Source organism: Apteryx mantelli, chromosome 1 (genome assembly GCF_036417845.1).
Source record: "Apteryx mantelli isolate bAptMan1 chromosome 1, bAptMan1.hap1, whole genome shotgun sequence".
NCBI lineage: Eukaryota > Metazoa > Chordata > Aves > Apterygiformes > Apterygidae > Apteryx > Apteryx mantelli.
The window spans coordinates 171110229-171125102 of record NC_089978.1 but is presented as its reverse complement, the minus strand read 5'-3'; the positions used below and the strand labels follow the sequence as shown (position 1 = coordinate 171125102).

The 14874-nt window shown below is 43.6% G+C and overlaps 1 protein-coding gene across 3 annotated transcripts in view; it reads right to left on the bottom strand.

Moving 5' to 3' along the window:
• Positions 1-286: 286 nt before the first annotated feature.
• NTN4 (netrin 4) overlaps positions 287-14874 on the bottom strand; it is a 50179-nt gene continuing 35591 nt past the window's right edge. For 2 of the 3 annotated variants that reach the window (XM_067312232.1, XM_067312228.1), the window contains 5 exons: positions 10305-10518; positions 9502-9617; positions 7609-7677; positions 5565-5735; positions 287-1883 (listed from right to left, as the gene is read on the bottom strand). In XM_067312232.1, coding sequence (XP_067168333.1) covers positions 1747-1883; positions 5565-5735; positions 7609-7677; positions 9502-9617; positions 10305-10518 — 707 coding nt within the window. In that variant the 3' untranslated portion in view covers positions 287-1746. The remainder of the gene's footprint in view (positions 1884-5564; positions 5736-7608; positions 7678-9501; positions 9618-10304; positions 10519-14874) is intronic. The other variant, XM_067312230.1, reaches the window with a different exon arrangement.

Genomic DNA, 14874 nt, shown 5'->3' with positions numbered 1-14874 from the left:
TTGTATGGATGCAAGGATCTGGTCAGCTCTAAAAATTTTAAGTAGAAATCCTCCCTCTTTTGAGAAGGGCCTTTAATTAAGTCTCCCAAAATAGACCTGAAACTGGATTTCTGTGAGCCATCCATGTTGCCTGGCCTTGTTCCATATGGTGAGTTTTACCCCGCAGAGGGGAAATTATGCCCCATGACAACTTCCTCTCACTCAGTTCCACTTCATTGTATGCTCTTTAGTACAGGCATGAAGACCACATTGCCAGTGGCGTAAGCAGTAACTAGAGATGAAGATGTTGAAATCATATTATATTTATTACATACAAGAGATATAAAAACAAATTACCAAAATAGTATCATTTTCTGTGAGTCCACAGGACCTTGAAAGAAAAATACATATGTAAAGCGGATTGGTAGACTTGTGGCTTTTATGGTGTTGCACATTTTCCTTTTCTTTCCCCTCATACTCATGAACAAAATACATTCTATGCAATGTGTTTAAAGATGCTTTACAGAGAAGATATACTTTAGTGCTAAAAACTGCAGTAAACTGTGCTATATTCCATACTGGTGTTAATGAGGAAGTATAATGGCCATAGATATTGCAAACAAAAACACAGAAGAAAACAAATCAAATGTTCAGTTTTAAATACTAACATAAAAATAAAATAAACTCCAGGCCCACCCTGAATCACTGTCTTGTGATATGTGAATAAGAGTCCTTTCCGTTCTCTGAATCCATTCCTTTTCCTACAGGCAGAGTTTTCTCCTCTGGCAATTGGATTTTTTATTTCAAAGTCTCTTCTTTGTTTTATACTGTTTGTGAAGTCTCGTTGGAGTCCTACCCATGGAGTCCAAGTGCTGGTCTGAAGTTGGGACTTCAGTGCAAATACATTATCTTTCAAATTGCATCCTCAGATACTCTGAGGGGCCAGTGCCAGGCTGGCCGTTCCCTTTATACCATTAACGGTGTCCACACTGGGGGGTCTTCAGAGTGCTTCTGTTTCAATAAGTTTTTCTCTTGTGCCACCTTCAACAACTTCTTTCCCCAACACAGTCAGACTCTCCACACCATGAAGTGGCAGGTAGTAAAGTGCTTTATACAATGACATATTTACATTGGGATAGGTTCATTTTTTTAACCCTTCATGGACAAAAGCTCAGAGACACTACACCCTCTAGAGTTGGCTCTTCTCTAACACAGCGCGGTGGATAGGATCTGCCCTTCATCACGCTTGTGCAAAGGCAGAGTAATGCAATTCACTCCTGCCCACTGCTGCAGACCTCGCCTGCAGCCCCCAGCAAGGCGTGCAGCGATGGGGGACTGTGGCCCTCTCTTCCCCACAGCACACTGGTGTAAATTCGGGGGGGGCATCTCCCTGCTCTGGAAGTCACTCAGGATTTATCCTGGTGACAGTGGGGCCTGCTTTGCCTCTCTGAGGTGACAACTGAGTCTGGGGTGGCTTCATAGGAGTTATTCCAGAATTGCACTGGAGTGGGACAGAACCCACCTTTGCTTTGATTCCCTCAGCGTAACTATGGCCACAGGCTCACACGAGCACCCTTGCAAAGAAGCCACAGGAGAGTAAATGAAAATTGACTGGGAAGGGTTAAATCAGACAGTGCCTACAAATCGGAACACCTTGCTACACATTTTGGCACTATTTTTTTACATTCCAGTTTTCATCCTAGAAGTCTTCTCTCCGCGAAGGTTGCAATTTGTGCATAAAGAAATGCCTTAGGTGGCTGTGCACTTCTAGTTGCAGTCTTGTTTCAAAATTTCCAGGACCTTTCTTCCGAGGGCTGACTTCCACTGCTGGACAAAGCTTTTCATGTTGACCACGAGTCTGCCGGTCCGCACATCCTCATGTCCTGCTACCAGGTATTCCAAGCCTGCAAATGAGCAAAGCGGTCAGGGGCTGCCACAGCGCAACGCTTGAGAGATCTATTCATGCTGCAGAGTTAGCCTGAATATCTACTGGGAAAACAGTAATTACATGGAGAAATATTTATATATACAGATTTCTTTATATATCTGTATATCTTTAACTACATCTGTACTTATGGAAAAACAATCCCTGGGGCTTAGCTGTCAGTGAGATGCAGTATACAAACTTGGATTTTGCCAGCTTCTACATATAAACTGAAGCTGAGGTCTGGGGGCTGGCAGTACAAGTTCTTCTATCATCTTGTTTATGAACTGATACTACATTTATTTGGCAGCCACCTGCCTCCCTCTTCCCCTAGTAGGTCTGGGCCTCGAAATTGGTTGGTTTAGTTCACTCCAGCGATGACTGTGCAGGTTGGTACAACGCTCATGTCTTACTCAAAATCTTATTGACGTGATGGGGTAAGGAAGACACAGAGGGTAGACAAACTTCCTTTTCAACCTCATTATAAAGGTAAATCTCATTTCCTCAGAAATGGCATTTCCAGTGATTTACGTAGCGGTGGTTTGGAGCACACGTGTATATGTAAATTCTTACAAGGCGAGTGACACTTCAGGGGAAAAATAGGAGACTATCCAAGAGAAACACGGCAAGAGTGACCACAGAGGCGCTCCAGATTTAGGTTTGGGGTGCAAGCAGACTGGTGTCAATAGGACCCTGCCTTTCCGAGAGATTAAAACCAAAGGTTTAGACAGAGATCAGCAAAGCGAGGCCTGCACAACCCCTTTCTCTGAGTTTTTGGGCACACTTTCTTCTGCCACGTAAACACAGCATATGCATATGGCAATATTACCCTCTGTGAGACATTCATGGTGGCCACGTCAATCTTTGTTATATACATCACTCTTCAAGGGATGGGAAATCTATCTGCTTTGAGAGAGAAACGGGACACACTTTCTCAGAGAAAAAGCAAATATTGCATTGGCTGCTGATTTGCTAGGGCTTTTTTTGATTTTTAGCCTGACTTTACGGAAGCGCAAAAATAAAAGGAAACAAACGGCTGGGATGCCACAAGGCAGGACTCGAGCTGTGAGTTTTACCCTGTGCCACTCGCAGGAACTCTGTTTGCGCCTGTTTGTGCTTGGCAGAGCTGAGATTACGAAGGGGATTTTGTTCCTCAGAAGGCAGCTGAGACATTGAAAACTTTTATGTTTACTGTCCTCCTGGAACTTCACCCTGCATCTCTGTGTGTGTGTGTGTGCGTGTGTAGTAAATATCCCCTCATGGGACTCTTAAGCACATTCATCATCTGAGCAGCAGCCTGCAGAGATTTGATAAACGTTTGGAGTCTTTATTTCTTGCCAGAATCTTTAAAAGACTGTTTGGCATCACTTCAGCACTGTGAAACAGAATGAAAATGTCTTTTTTTTAAATTTTGATCTTTGATCTCCTCTATGTTTTGAGGAGATGTGATTTCCATTAAAGTTCTATGTCAGGAAATTGTTTTATGTCAGCTTGGCTTTTTATCCTGCTGTTGGTGGTTTATTCATCTGGAGGTCATAAGCTCTTACTCGGAGAGGGGGTTAAATCTGCTAATATGGTATTGCAACCATCCAGAAATGAATGCGGTAGCTAAAAAAAAAATCATGAGATTTTAGAAAAACACTTGGGATTCTTTTTTTTTTTTCCTTTGAAAACTGTGAATCTTTAAGATGCACGCAGTTGATATTTTGAAGTTTCCCATTAGGGCCAAGAGATTTTAGAAGCTTCATTACTTCTTTTTAACATGAAAGCTGAGATTAATGTGTGAGTGTAAACTCAGGGGACTCCAGCAGCTGCATTTCAAGAAAACACCAAGCTTTGCAGGGCAAACTGTAAGAGCTCACAACACTGCAAATGCCTGCCCCGATGTCAGCCACGCGAACATCTCCACCTGAGCGAGCTGCCGGGACATCCTGTACAGTCAGGGAGGAGAAACAGGCATTTCTGGAGCGCAAGGTGGTCAAGCCCCTCGTGAATATCTAGACTTCCCCCCATGCAGCACCCAGGTCTTTGCTGCAAAGAGAGTCTGCCTTCCCATCTGTATCTTCATCATGTTGCCGCCTCCCGTGATGGATAAACATCCCGCTCTCACCTGCCTAGGGCTGAAGGGCATTGGAAAAGCACTTGCACATGAGAACTGTGGAGTTAAGGGCTGTTCCACTAAAACGTAGCAAATCTGAGCAAAGAGTCCACTCAGCTCTTGGTAGACACTTTCCACCAGCTTAAAATATCAGGCAACTGACGGCTGGGTTGTATGACAGCAATCTGGCAAGTGGCCAAGAAGGGTGGGGGGGTAACACCCAGTGTGCCAAACACTGCATAACATTTGCACCTTCACTCTTTCACTGATGTCTAAGTGGCAGCGATCTTAATTGCTTATGTGATGACGTGCTCTCTTACCCTCTGCTGGGGAAACCCAGGGAAGCTCCACTGAAGTTAGTGGAGTCTCAGAGCTTTACGTCAGGTGAGGGGCCATCCTGTATATCTGGTGTCTGACAGCTTCCATGGCATTTCTTCAGGTTTATACTAAGGTAGCTGTGTCTGGACTTTCTTGCATTTGCATTGCTTATGGAAAAATTAAACAGCTGTATCTATTTAATTATGGATTTATGGTGTTTTACCACTAACCAAAATCTTACTGTTTCTAAATGGAAAAGTCCTGCCTACCACTGCTGATTTATCTGACCCTTGCACCTGACAAGACTTCCTGACTACAGATGTGCTATTGCCTTCAAAGCCAAATACAATCACTCTGGTGGAGATGAAAGACTGCAAATATCTCATCAATGAATAACCTTTCTGCATGATTCAACCTCGCAGACAGCCCTTTCCTCCCAAAAGAACTTCCTAATGCTGCACATCTAAAGGAAATCTCAGTACTTAAGTCTGTATTTCGATAGGGTGATTTCCAAGTGATGTGTTTACACTATAGAAAGAAAATCCTTTATCTGAATTAGTCAGTAACGTGGTTTATCTTGGAGTCATAAAGAAAGGTGTGTCAGCTGGATCTTAGTTTTGCTCTATTGAAGAAAACCCTGAGTCTGCATTTCCCAGTCCCTACAGGAGACTGCACACACTATTTAACCAGCATTGATTATACTTCATTTCAGTGAAAGAAGATGAGAAAAAACTGAGAAGCTGAAGCTCTCCTCTCACTGCAGAAGGCAGAATACAGTTTCCTCTGTACCTTATGGATGCAAATTAATATTACTTTCAAAGGGACATCTTCCCTTGAGATTAGATGATAACTTCAGAACAGTAGCATGACTTAGATTAGATCTGAGTGTTTATAAGGATTCAAATTAGCATCAGTTTTGAAGAGATATGTCATATAGTCATGGTGTGATATGCATCTACCTCCCTCTGGGGATACACTGAGACTGGTAAAGCTGTAATACTGTTATTACACTTCATGAAGAGCAATTTCATTTTGAAAGTCTATAGAATGAAAAAAGTTTTTCTATAGAAAATCCATATTTGACAGAGATTGCTTTTGGAATCCAAATGATGTAAAAGCCAGTAATTTAATCAACATTGGGCTACAATTTAAGCTCACTGGTATGAGGGGATGGAGGGGTGAGAATGAAATCTGTATAAATATGGTGGGGGTGTACTTTTCATGGAGTCAAAACTAAATACCTACCGGGATTAAGGATTGGACAAGTGCAGCCTCTGTTAGTCCAGGATTCAGGATAGAGAGTCCTCTTGCCCCGGAGAATCTTGAGCTTTGTAGATTTCAAGACTTTCTTGATCTTCACATTGACTTCTGCATGGGAGCCTTTATCATGAGCTGATAAGATTTTCGTCTTTATCACTGGGAAGACATGAATTCAAAACAAAGAAAACATAAACTATTTAAAATAGTCTTTTTTGTCTAATGTGGTTATAGTGGAATTAGCCTGATGGTCTTTGCTGAAGAGTTGAGGGTCGGCTCGGCACAGCAATAGGTAAGTGCATAGGTCCTCCCCAGTTGTTCGCAGGAACACCCTGGCTTAGTCTGGCCACGATCCCTGGACTTGCTAAGCAGGCAGCAGGAGACGTCCAGTGAACTGATTTCCAAAACTTTTGAGGACCCTGTTTTCCCCTGGAGCTCAGCAAAGACTTCTGCTTCCTTAGCACTTTTAGAAATCAGGCTGAAAGCCTTGGTTTTAAGGATGGACCCTGAGGCTTTGCAAACTGTGGCCCTCACGCAAAAAGCAGCATGGGAGCGAGATGAACAGCTGCCCCTAGTGAGTGCTCCTGCTGCTTGTCCTCCAGTTTTTGCAGAACCACCAAACCCAAAGCAATGGCATGCTGTGAAGCATAGGAAACCCTTTCCTCCTACAGTATGGCCTTCTGAAGCTCACGATGAGCCTCATAATTCATGTCTTTCCTGTTTAGCAGATACCTTTGCATGTTGAGTGATGAAAGGGTGGGAAGCCTGAGTGCACTTTAGATAAGATTTATGAACTTGGCATTTTTGTAACTTTGTTTAATCTTGCAGAAGATAAGAAATAAAAAAAAACAGTCACTATCGCATTCAGGAAGGAAAGCAAAGCAGAATCAGATTTTTTCCTAATATCACTAAGCCAGGGCTATATTTCAACGACTCGCAGCCCCTTGAACTTCCCTTTGTGGGTTGCTCTGCAGCCTGCAGAGGTATGGATTATCTCTCTGTGCGTTTTCAACTTCAGCGCGAGACAGAACAGGTGCAGAAAACCTCTGGAAGGTTATGAAGGAAGGGAGTGTTAGAAAAACATTCCTTGCTCTGCAGTGGTCTGAAGGAGCTGGTTCGCTGGCACAGACCTGAGGGGGTTTTGCACACAAAGCTCCTAACGGCTACCAGAGCAGTTTTCTCAGTGGAGTGTATTGTGCAGTGATCACAGTCCCTCCTTCAGTTCAGTATAATTCAGATTTAGTGGTTTCTAGACAATGCTTGGGGCACCTGGTCTACAGATACAGTTTCAGCAATCCGTTTTTAATAATAACACTTTCAAATCTGTCTCAGACCTAGGCAGCCTCTCAGGGACCCTTCCATCTCTGTTCTCCTGCAATTTCCTGAGATTTTAGCACAAGGGTATTTTGCTAACAAGAGGGGTACGTAATAGAACAAAATGCTTCACCAAGCTTGACCAGGTACCACAATATCTATTTGACATGGAAATACATTTGAAGACATTTGAAAAAGACCTAAGATCTGTCTCAATACTAAGCAGTTTACGGGTTTGCATGGCTGAAGCACTCCAGTGCCTGTTACCGAGCATAGGCGGCGGTGGGATGGGATGCGCTCTCGCCACTGTGGGCTCTGGACACTGCCTCCAGGAGCAGTGTCTGGCACCAGGGAAAGCTCTTATGCAGCCAAACTCCCTGGGGAGCTCTGGGAAGGCAGGAAATACCAGCCAAAGCTTCATGTCTGCAAATAAACCTGTATTTCTCTTTATAATTTCCCCTTGAAAACAATCCCTGAAATAGCGAAAATGAAGACAGACTGCATATGTGTCCCGTGAAATACCCAGTGAGCTTTCATGGGACACCCATATCCTCTTGCATGCTGTAGTAAAAGGCTTAACCTGCGTTATATCCCTTCTTCAGCCCTTGCTGATTTAAGACAGCTCAATGGGACAAACAGCAGCTCTGATGCTCCTCTACTCTTATGCAGACGTGTAATTCCCTCCCTTATGCTCCAACCAGCTCACCCAGCAACTCACCGTAGGTGTACTTCATTCCACAGAAGACCTTGGGATTCCCTAAAACTTGTTCTTTACATTCGCATTTACCTGTGGAAAGAAATTGAAGCAAACGTCTATGTGTTGCACTTAACAGATGGGCATCTTCACCAAAGCTTGGGAATAGACAGAGTGAAAAGATACGTAATCTTTGCCTTCACCTTTAGTGAGTTAGATCAGTCTGGCTGGGGAGGAAACAGAGCATCTGAGGGGGCCTCTTGGCTCCTCTGATGCCAGTGGGAAATTGCTAGTATTTCCCTTCGGGTAGGCTCCCTGCTCAGCTGCAGCCAGCATGTTTTAGAAAGCTGGAAAATGGTCAAAATCCCGCTGTGAAGGCCTCGGGAGAGGCAGCCACCAGTGGACAATTCTGGGGCCTGATTCTTCTCTAACTTGTTCAGCCATAATCAATAATAATTGAGGTGAGGTCTGCTGAATTATACTCATTTACTCTGTAGCTGGGCTGCTCCTACCTTCCTACTGAGCAGTGAAACCTCACCAACTTTCTAGCTAATTCCTCACCGGTGGCAAACTCACCAGCTTAATGTCTCCTTTGTGGCCAGAGCCCAAGGGCTTCCCAGTCAAGGACAGGATATTCTGTATTATGGCCCTCCAGGGCTCAGTGCTCCAGAGGGGTTTTAGCTGTGTTACTGGGGTTGAGCTATCTTAGCCCCTCGCCTGACTCAGAGCTTATTCACTCAGTCCAAACATAAGCACGGTGCAAAAACCCCTGTTTTCAGATCCAGGTTGAATATACAGTCTTAGTTCAAGGGCAGTTATTTTTTGTTTACTGATTAAAGAGAGGAAAACAAAGGCCTTATTATTTTGCATTAGGATGCAAAAAATAAGCATGACTTTCCCTGCAGTATTTTCCACACCGTAATGTACCAGACAAAATTTTGAAAGGAAATGTTGTAGAGGTTAAGGCAGATTAATGACTTCCGTGATCTTAGAACAAAGAATAACATGATATACTTGCTTATGTTTAAAATTAAGTTGCCCAGACAAATGATGGTGCTTTCCCTTCAATTAACTCAATTATTGTATCTTTGAGATTTTATCGTACAGCTTTCTGAAAATGCAGGAAATTACACTTGCCTGCTTGTATCTAATGGTTTCGAGGGAGGATGGACATTGTCGTCTGTCTACACTCACCAGCAGAGGAGCTGCACCCTGGGGCCAGACTGCCTACCACCAACCACACGCAGCACCCGGGGTGTCCATACTATGAGAACAGGAGGAAAATAACTTCTCTAACTGAAACTGTACCTGAAATATGAGGCAATCTGTAATTACATCGTAAGCTATAATTGATACCAAAATTGTTGTGGGTATCGGGGGGAAAAAATTCTGATTTGGAAATTTCCTAATTTTCTGTCCATTAAGTGGCAAGCATCACGCTCTAAATAACTTTTTTGGGTTATCCAGCAAAACGTATTAGCTCTGGTAAATGTAAGAACACATTTAAAACATTTTGGACAAAATAAAACAAAAAGAGTCTTTAAAAACTTACACAACAGGATTATTAAATGATCTGACTTAAGCTTACAAAAGCCTTCAAATTCAGAGCTTGGGCTGAAAATTCAGGCAGGTAATTCTTGCCTTACTGGCACCTGAACACTGGGTTCAGGTTTTGAGCCTGGAACATCTACCTAGATTTTGCATGTCTTAATATCTGTTGACTGAATGAGCCTTAAGGGTCTTCAAGCTGGTGAAGGGGAAGGAGGTGGTTGAGCAGAACGTAATATGGGAATGTATATTCCCTTCTGCAATTAATTGTGAAGGCATTAATTACCAATCAATGCAAAAGACCGTTTCCATGTTGGCTCCTAGTAAGTGGGCAGGGGCAGAGAAGTAAGTGTGAAGCAGCAATCTTACCAGAGTGTCGCAGAGCCGAAAATCCTTGCTCGTCCTCCCAGCCCCAGGCTGGCTCGCTGTCGTTGAGCACCGGCTGGAAAGGAGGCACTTCATGATGCCAGTCTACGTCTGCGCTGCTGGAAGGAAAGGGACACGGTAAGCCTTCCTCCTGACGCCATCCGAGAACACCACTCTCTACCACTAATAACACATTCTCCAGCCAGAACCTTCTCCACACATCTTGATTTTATTAAACACCCACACACAGAAGGAACAGTTTTAGAAAGTGAACAGTTTGATCTTTGTTAGAGTGGATTATGAATCCATTTTTGGTTTAAAATGCACTATAGGAATTTCTACACTATAAATATCATTAGTACAGAAAAAGAGGAAGACACAAGATCCAGGCAGCAGGCTGTTTTTAAAATGTGTTATTGTAACTTGAATGTGCTATAGCTTGACTCTAAGTGCAGTGCAATCAATGCAAGCTGAGTTGTAACACCGTTAAGCCTTTGGTCTCCATTCGCTTAGGTCTCTGCAAGGCTCATATTTCACCCCTGGAGCGGAAGAGGGACGAAAATGCAAAGATTCGGAAAGATGCTAGCCCCAGATACATTCACACCGGCACGGCAGATGACTAATCAAAATGTGCCGGCGTCCTGAGCTGATCTGCTAGTCATTTAAGTGAAGCATGGCCTCGGTTCCTGCTTCGCCCTAAAATCCTTGACGGTACCCTGCATACAAGTATTTCCCACAGCGCCTACTTTCCGTACGGCACGTTGCACGTGGTATATAACAAGCAGGGCAAGGGCAGCCCGACTCACCCGCTGAGGCAGTCGCCGGTGAGCGGGTCGCAGCGGCGGGCGCAGTCACAGGGCCGGCAGCCGTAGGGCCCGAAGCCCCAGTAGCCCAGGAGGCAGCGGTCGCAGCGGGGCCCCGCCACGCCGGGCTTGCAGGGGCAGTCGCCGTTGCTGGGGTCGCAGAAGGTGCGGGGGCCCAGCGGCAGCGTGGCCGACCCCACGGGGTGGCAGGCGCAGGCTGCGGGCGCGGGGAAGGAAGGGAGAGGCAACGTCAGGGCAGCGCGGTCCAGCTCGCCGCGCAGGCGCGTGCCCGGCTTCAAGGTACATAACGTTAAAATAGCCGCAGAAGCAGCACCCGGGTGCTTCATTGCAAAAAGGAAGCAGAGCGCAATTGCCTTGCAATTTCTTTCTTAGCTTTCAAAGTCATCGTTTCAAAACATTAAATAAAGACTGACTGCACCAACACCTGAGAGATCAGCTTTCGCGTCTGCTCTGAAACGTGGGTTTGCAGAGCGCGTGTTAGCAGCGGGAGCCGCAGTGGTCTGTGACTATCCCCGACCAGCAGTGGGATGCTCCTTCTGCCTCTCTCACAACCCGTTACAGCTGAATGATGAACTGGAAGAGCATCGGGATGTGGTGGGAGAAATGGCCGCTCTCCCACATCAGAAAGGATACCTAGGAACGGTGGTTTGAAATTTTCCTTGCCGGTTTCTTCTTATGATTTTTCCTTTGTATGAGCACAATTCAGGTCTGTGGCCCCATCATTAAAATAATATTTTAAGGAAAAAGAATTCTAATCTTCTTTTTTTTTAATCAGAAATATAATTGTCAAAAGCGTAAACCAAAATTCTGACTATTTGGACATGGAAGCACTCACCGCAGTGCCTCAAAGGCCCCATAGCTAGGAGACTCATAGGTTTGGTTTTCTGACCAGGACGCATTACAGTCAGCCTCATAAGCGTGTATTAGAGGAAAGTGCCCAGCTGAAAAGCCAGCACCAGAAAGGAAGATGCCCATTTAAAACAAACAAAAGACAACTCCCATGAGATACTCTAATATTACTGTACTTTCCTAAATAGTTCAATTTCTGGGATCTGATTGAGGAAAAAAATAAAAATTTCCCTGGAATGCTTTTTTCTAAGTTCCCATTTACTTAAAAAATGGATTTCCTGTGAAAAATTTATTTGGAAGGAAAATTTTCACCAAGTTCTAATCCAAATATTTATTTTGCAGCTGTGAAGGCAATAGGAAGAAATGCCACTGCATGTAACACAACCGTGCTTTGTCTTAAAATACTTATTGCTGTGCACACGTATTTAAATCTGCTCTGATGACATTTTTGTGGTTTCAGGGATTTGACATACCTGAATTGTAGTTTTAAAATATTAAAGGATGAATTAATATTGGCAGCCAATTTACAGAGGAGGCTGTGACTCCAGAATCTTTGTCAAAGTAATCCCCACGTTTTCCCCACCCTTTCCATTCCCCCCCAAATATAATTATATAAAATTAAAAGATTAGAAAGCCTCTCCACAAACTGCATAACTAGCTGCAGGCAGTGAACTCCAGCACCTCTAATAGCATAGTTTTCAACAGCGCTCACCGAGACTTGCATACCTTTCTCCTGAAGTCTGTGAAGTGCTTTACACCTGACACACATATCCGAATGCTCTATTTTCCTACGAGGTGCTGTGGATATTTATGGCATTCCTCAGCCCCTTCAGGGGAAATATCAAGCACTTAACACTGTGCTGTTCTCATGCAGCCAGTGAGCTAAACCCACCGGTCAGAGATGCAGACTCAATCCGCTTCAGCTGAGTTTCACTCCCAAGTCTGTTGGAACCCAGTGCTGCTTTTTGCATTTTATTCAATGCTTTCTCACTTTTTTTTTTTTTGTCTAATGGGAAATTCAGTGGCGATGGCAACACCACAGTGAGGAAAGAAAATTAAACTTACAAAGGCCATTGTGAAAAGCACATCATCAAACTCATAAGGGACTGAAGGCAATTAAGAATGAGAATGTAGCTGGTTGTATTTTTTAATTAAAGCTGTAAAGAGATGCGTTTCTAAAGGTTTGTCATTTCCATATGTGCTCTTCCCTCTTCAGCACGTCTGTGCGAATTTGTTCTGAGATTTGTTAATAGTTCCTCCCTGAAGAAATCTCAAAGCGCTCTAGAAACTGCAGCACGTGTAAAATAGCAGCTCCTGGCTATAAAACAATATTGAATTGAAATCCAGAACTTTGCCTTATTTGTCTGGAATGGAGTTCACTTAAGAGAGGCTTTTAAATTAGCTAAAGTAGCCCCGAGAGGTGATGCTGTTTTTGCAGCTGGGCTGGTGGAGGAGGGAGTGCTGGTTGGGGTGTTGATGAATTAAAGCTGTTGAATTAAAGCTTTTTGGTCTTGTATCTTGGGGTGGAGCCCCAGCCACTTTATGACACTGACTGGTGTTAATCTGGATACTATTGGTGGTAGATTTATAATACGTTAAATATTTGTGATGTGCTGTGGTGGGAACATGCTGAGCCATGCAGAGAAATAAAACGCTCCCTGTCACTATACACCGTGCACAGAAATGATACTCTAGAGCTCAGAAATGAACATGTTATAGAAAACTGTAAAAGAATTGCATGAAAACAGGACCAAGCGCCTCCACACTCAGGCAGGAAGAAGATGTTAAAGGACAGACGATGTGAAATCTGGTGCCTGCAGCTACTGCTGTCTCATGGTCTGCCACACTTCGAGTTGATTTTAGAGCCTGTTTTCCTTCTTTCACCCAATCTGCAACTCACTCTAGTATTTGTAGCATGAGACGCAATCCCAAGAAGGCTGGGAAAAACAGCAGAGCAGCAGATAAAGCACCTACAGACAATTTTTGACTGGTACGTCGTGGAGGATGCCCTTGTGAATAGAGCGGGACTCTTAGTGTGAGGTGTGGGGTGACCTCATCTCATGGGCATTGTGGCTAACACGCAGGGAGGTGCCTGAGTTATGGGGTTTCCCAAACACTGGGGCCCCCAAACCAAAGAAACTGCAGGGAGAGAAGGACCACCTAGACCAAGCCCTTGGCAGGTCTATTAGCCTGTGCTCAAGAGAAATCTTCCAAAAGCGTAATTATTTTTTTTCTTTATATTCATGAGTAACATTATTAAAATGCCAATTTACATCACTGTACCCTATAGCAATATCTTGTACACAATTTCCATGCACATATGAAGGAATAACTGTCCCTGCTTCAGAGGCACTGTTTGGGAGTGAAATCCAGTGAAAGGGGCTGAATTTCACCCCCTGGATTGGTGATACCATTGTGGTTTCCCGAGCTGTCAGTTAACCTTTGGCAATGACAAATATTTACCCTAAAAACTGTACAGTTTAAAAGCAAAAATAAACTCAGCAATTATAAAACCTGATTTATTGTCTGCAATTGTACTGTAGCTGAGGCCTAAAAATTCATAAGGGATGTAAAGAAAAGGACCAATAGGTATGGTGGGGGGAAAGAGTCATCAGATTGCTGTTTCAAATGGTAAATGTCTCGTTTTATCTGGTACACACCTCCTCCTGAGCAAATATTATACACTCTTTGCTTAAAAGAATCTTTAAAGTATCCTTAAAGATTATGGCTTAACAGCTCTTTTATTTACTTTGACCTTGGTATTTTTAAATTTTCATTGCTACTCTGCAGTTGAGCAATAATGGTTACTTGAGCCAGAAGTAAGCAGGTAATTCTGTGGCTTTCCCTGACAAAATAACAGGACATCACACATGTCCCTTATTAGTGCAAACCATGACACAGTCCTTGGAAATGTTCCAGGTGTAGACTGTAATCAGTCTTATATAATTTAATTTAACAGTCATTAGTCATTCGCTCTTCAGTTGGAGCTATGCCAAATAGCACTAACCTGCTACGAGGAACAGAGTCCAGAAAATGCTGAGACAGGAGCAAAAACGTCTCTTGCCTGCAGCTCTGCAAGCTGCCTCGCTTGATTCCTCCACAAGCAGCAGAAAGGGTGGCTTGTGAGGCCAGAAAGGGCTTGTGGAAAAAGCGCAGGGCGTTTATTAATACATTATTAGTACATTAATACAGAACACTGTGGTCCCTAAAGAGACTGGATAGTTACATGTAAAAAAAAAAAAAGGAAACAAAATCATGGTCTTTATGTCAGACACATGGCATTTTGAAAAAAAAAGTGTGGAAAGGAGAATGCCACGGGTCAATGATTTAGAAATGAATGCAGAAAACTGAGATGACTTTGCACCAGTATTTATGTCCACCATTATGTCAATAAAAGTATCCATTAATCATCTCATCTCCACAGCTTCCTCCTGCCAATAAAAGCCGGGATAAACTTTTTAATCAAGTCCCTTCGGGTTTGGCTAACATATAGCTAATGATGTGATGTAATGCCCGATTTAATTAGCATTGGTTTAATCCCTGGTGAGGCCACGTCTGGAGTACTGTGTCCAGTTATGGACTCCCCAGTACAAGAGAGACATGGATTTACTGAAGCGAGTCCAGCGAAGGGCCACAAAGACAATCAATGGACTGGAGTGTCTCTCCTATGAGGAGAGACAGAGAGCTGGGACTGTTTATCCTG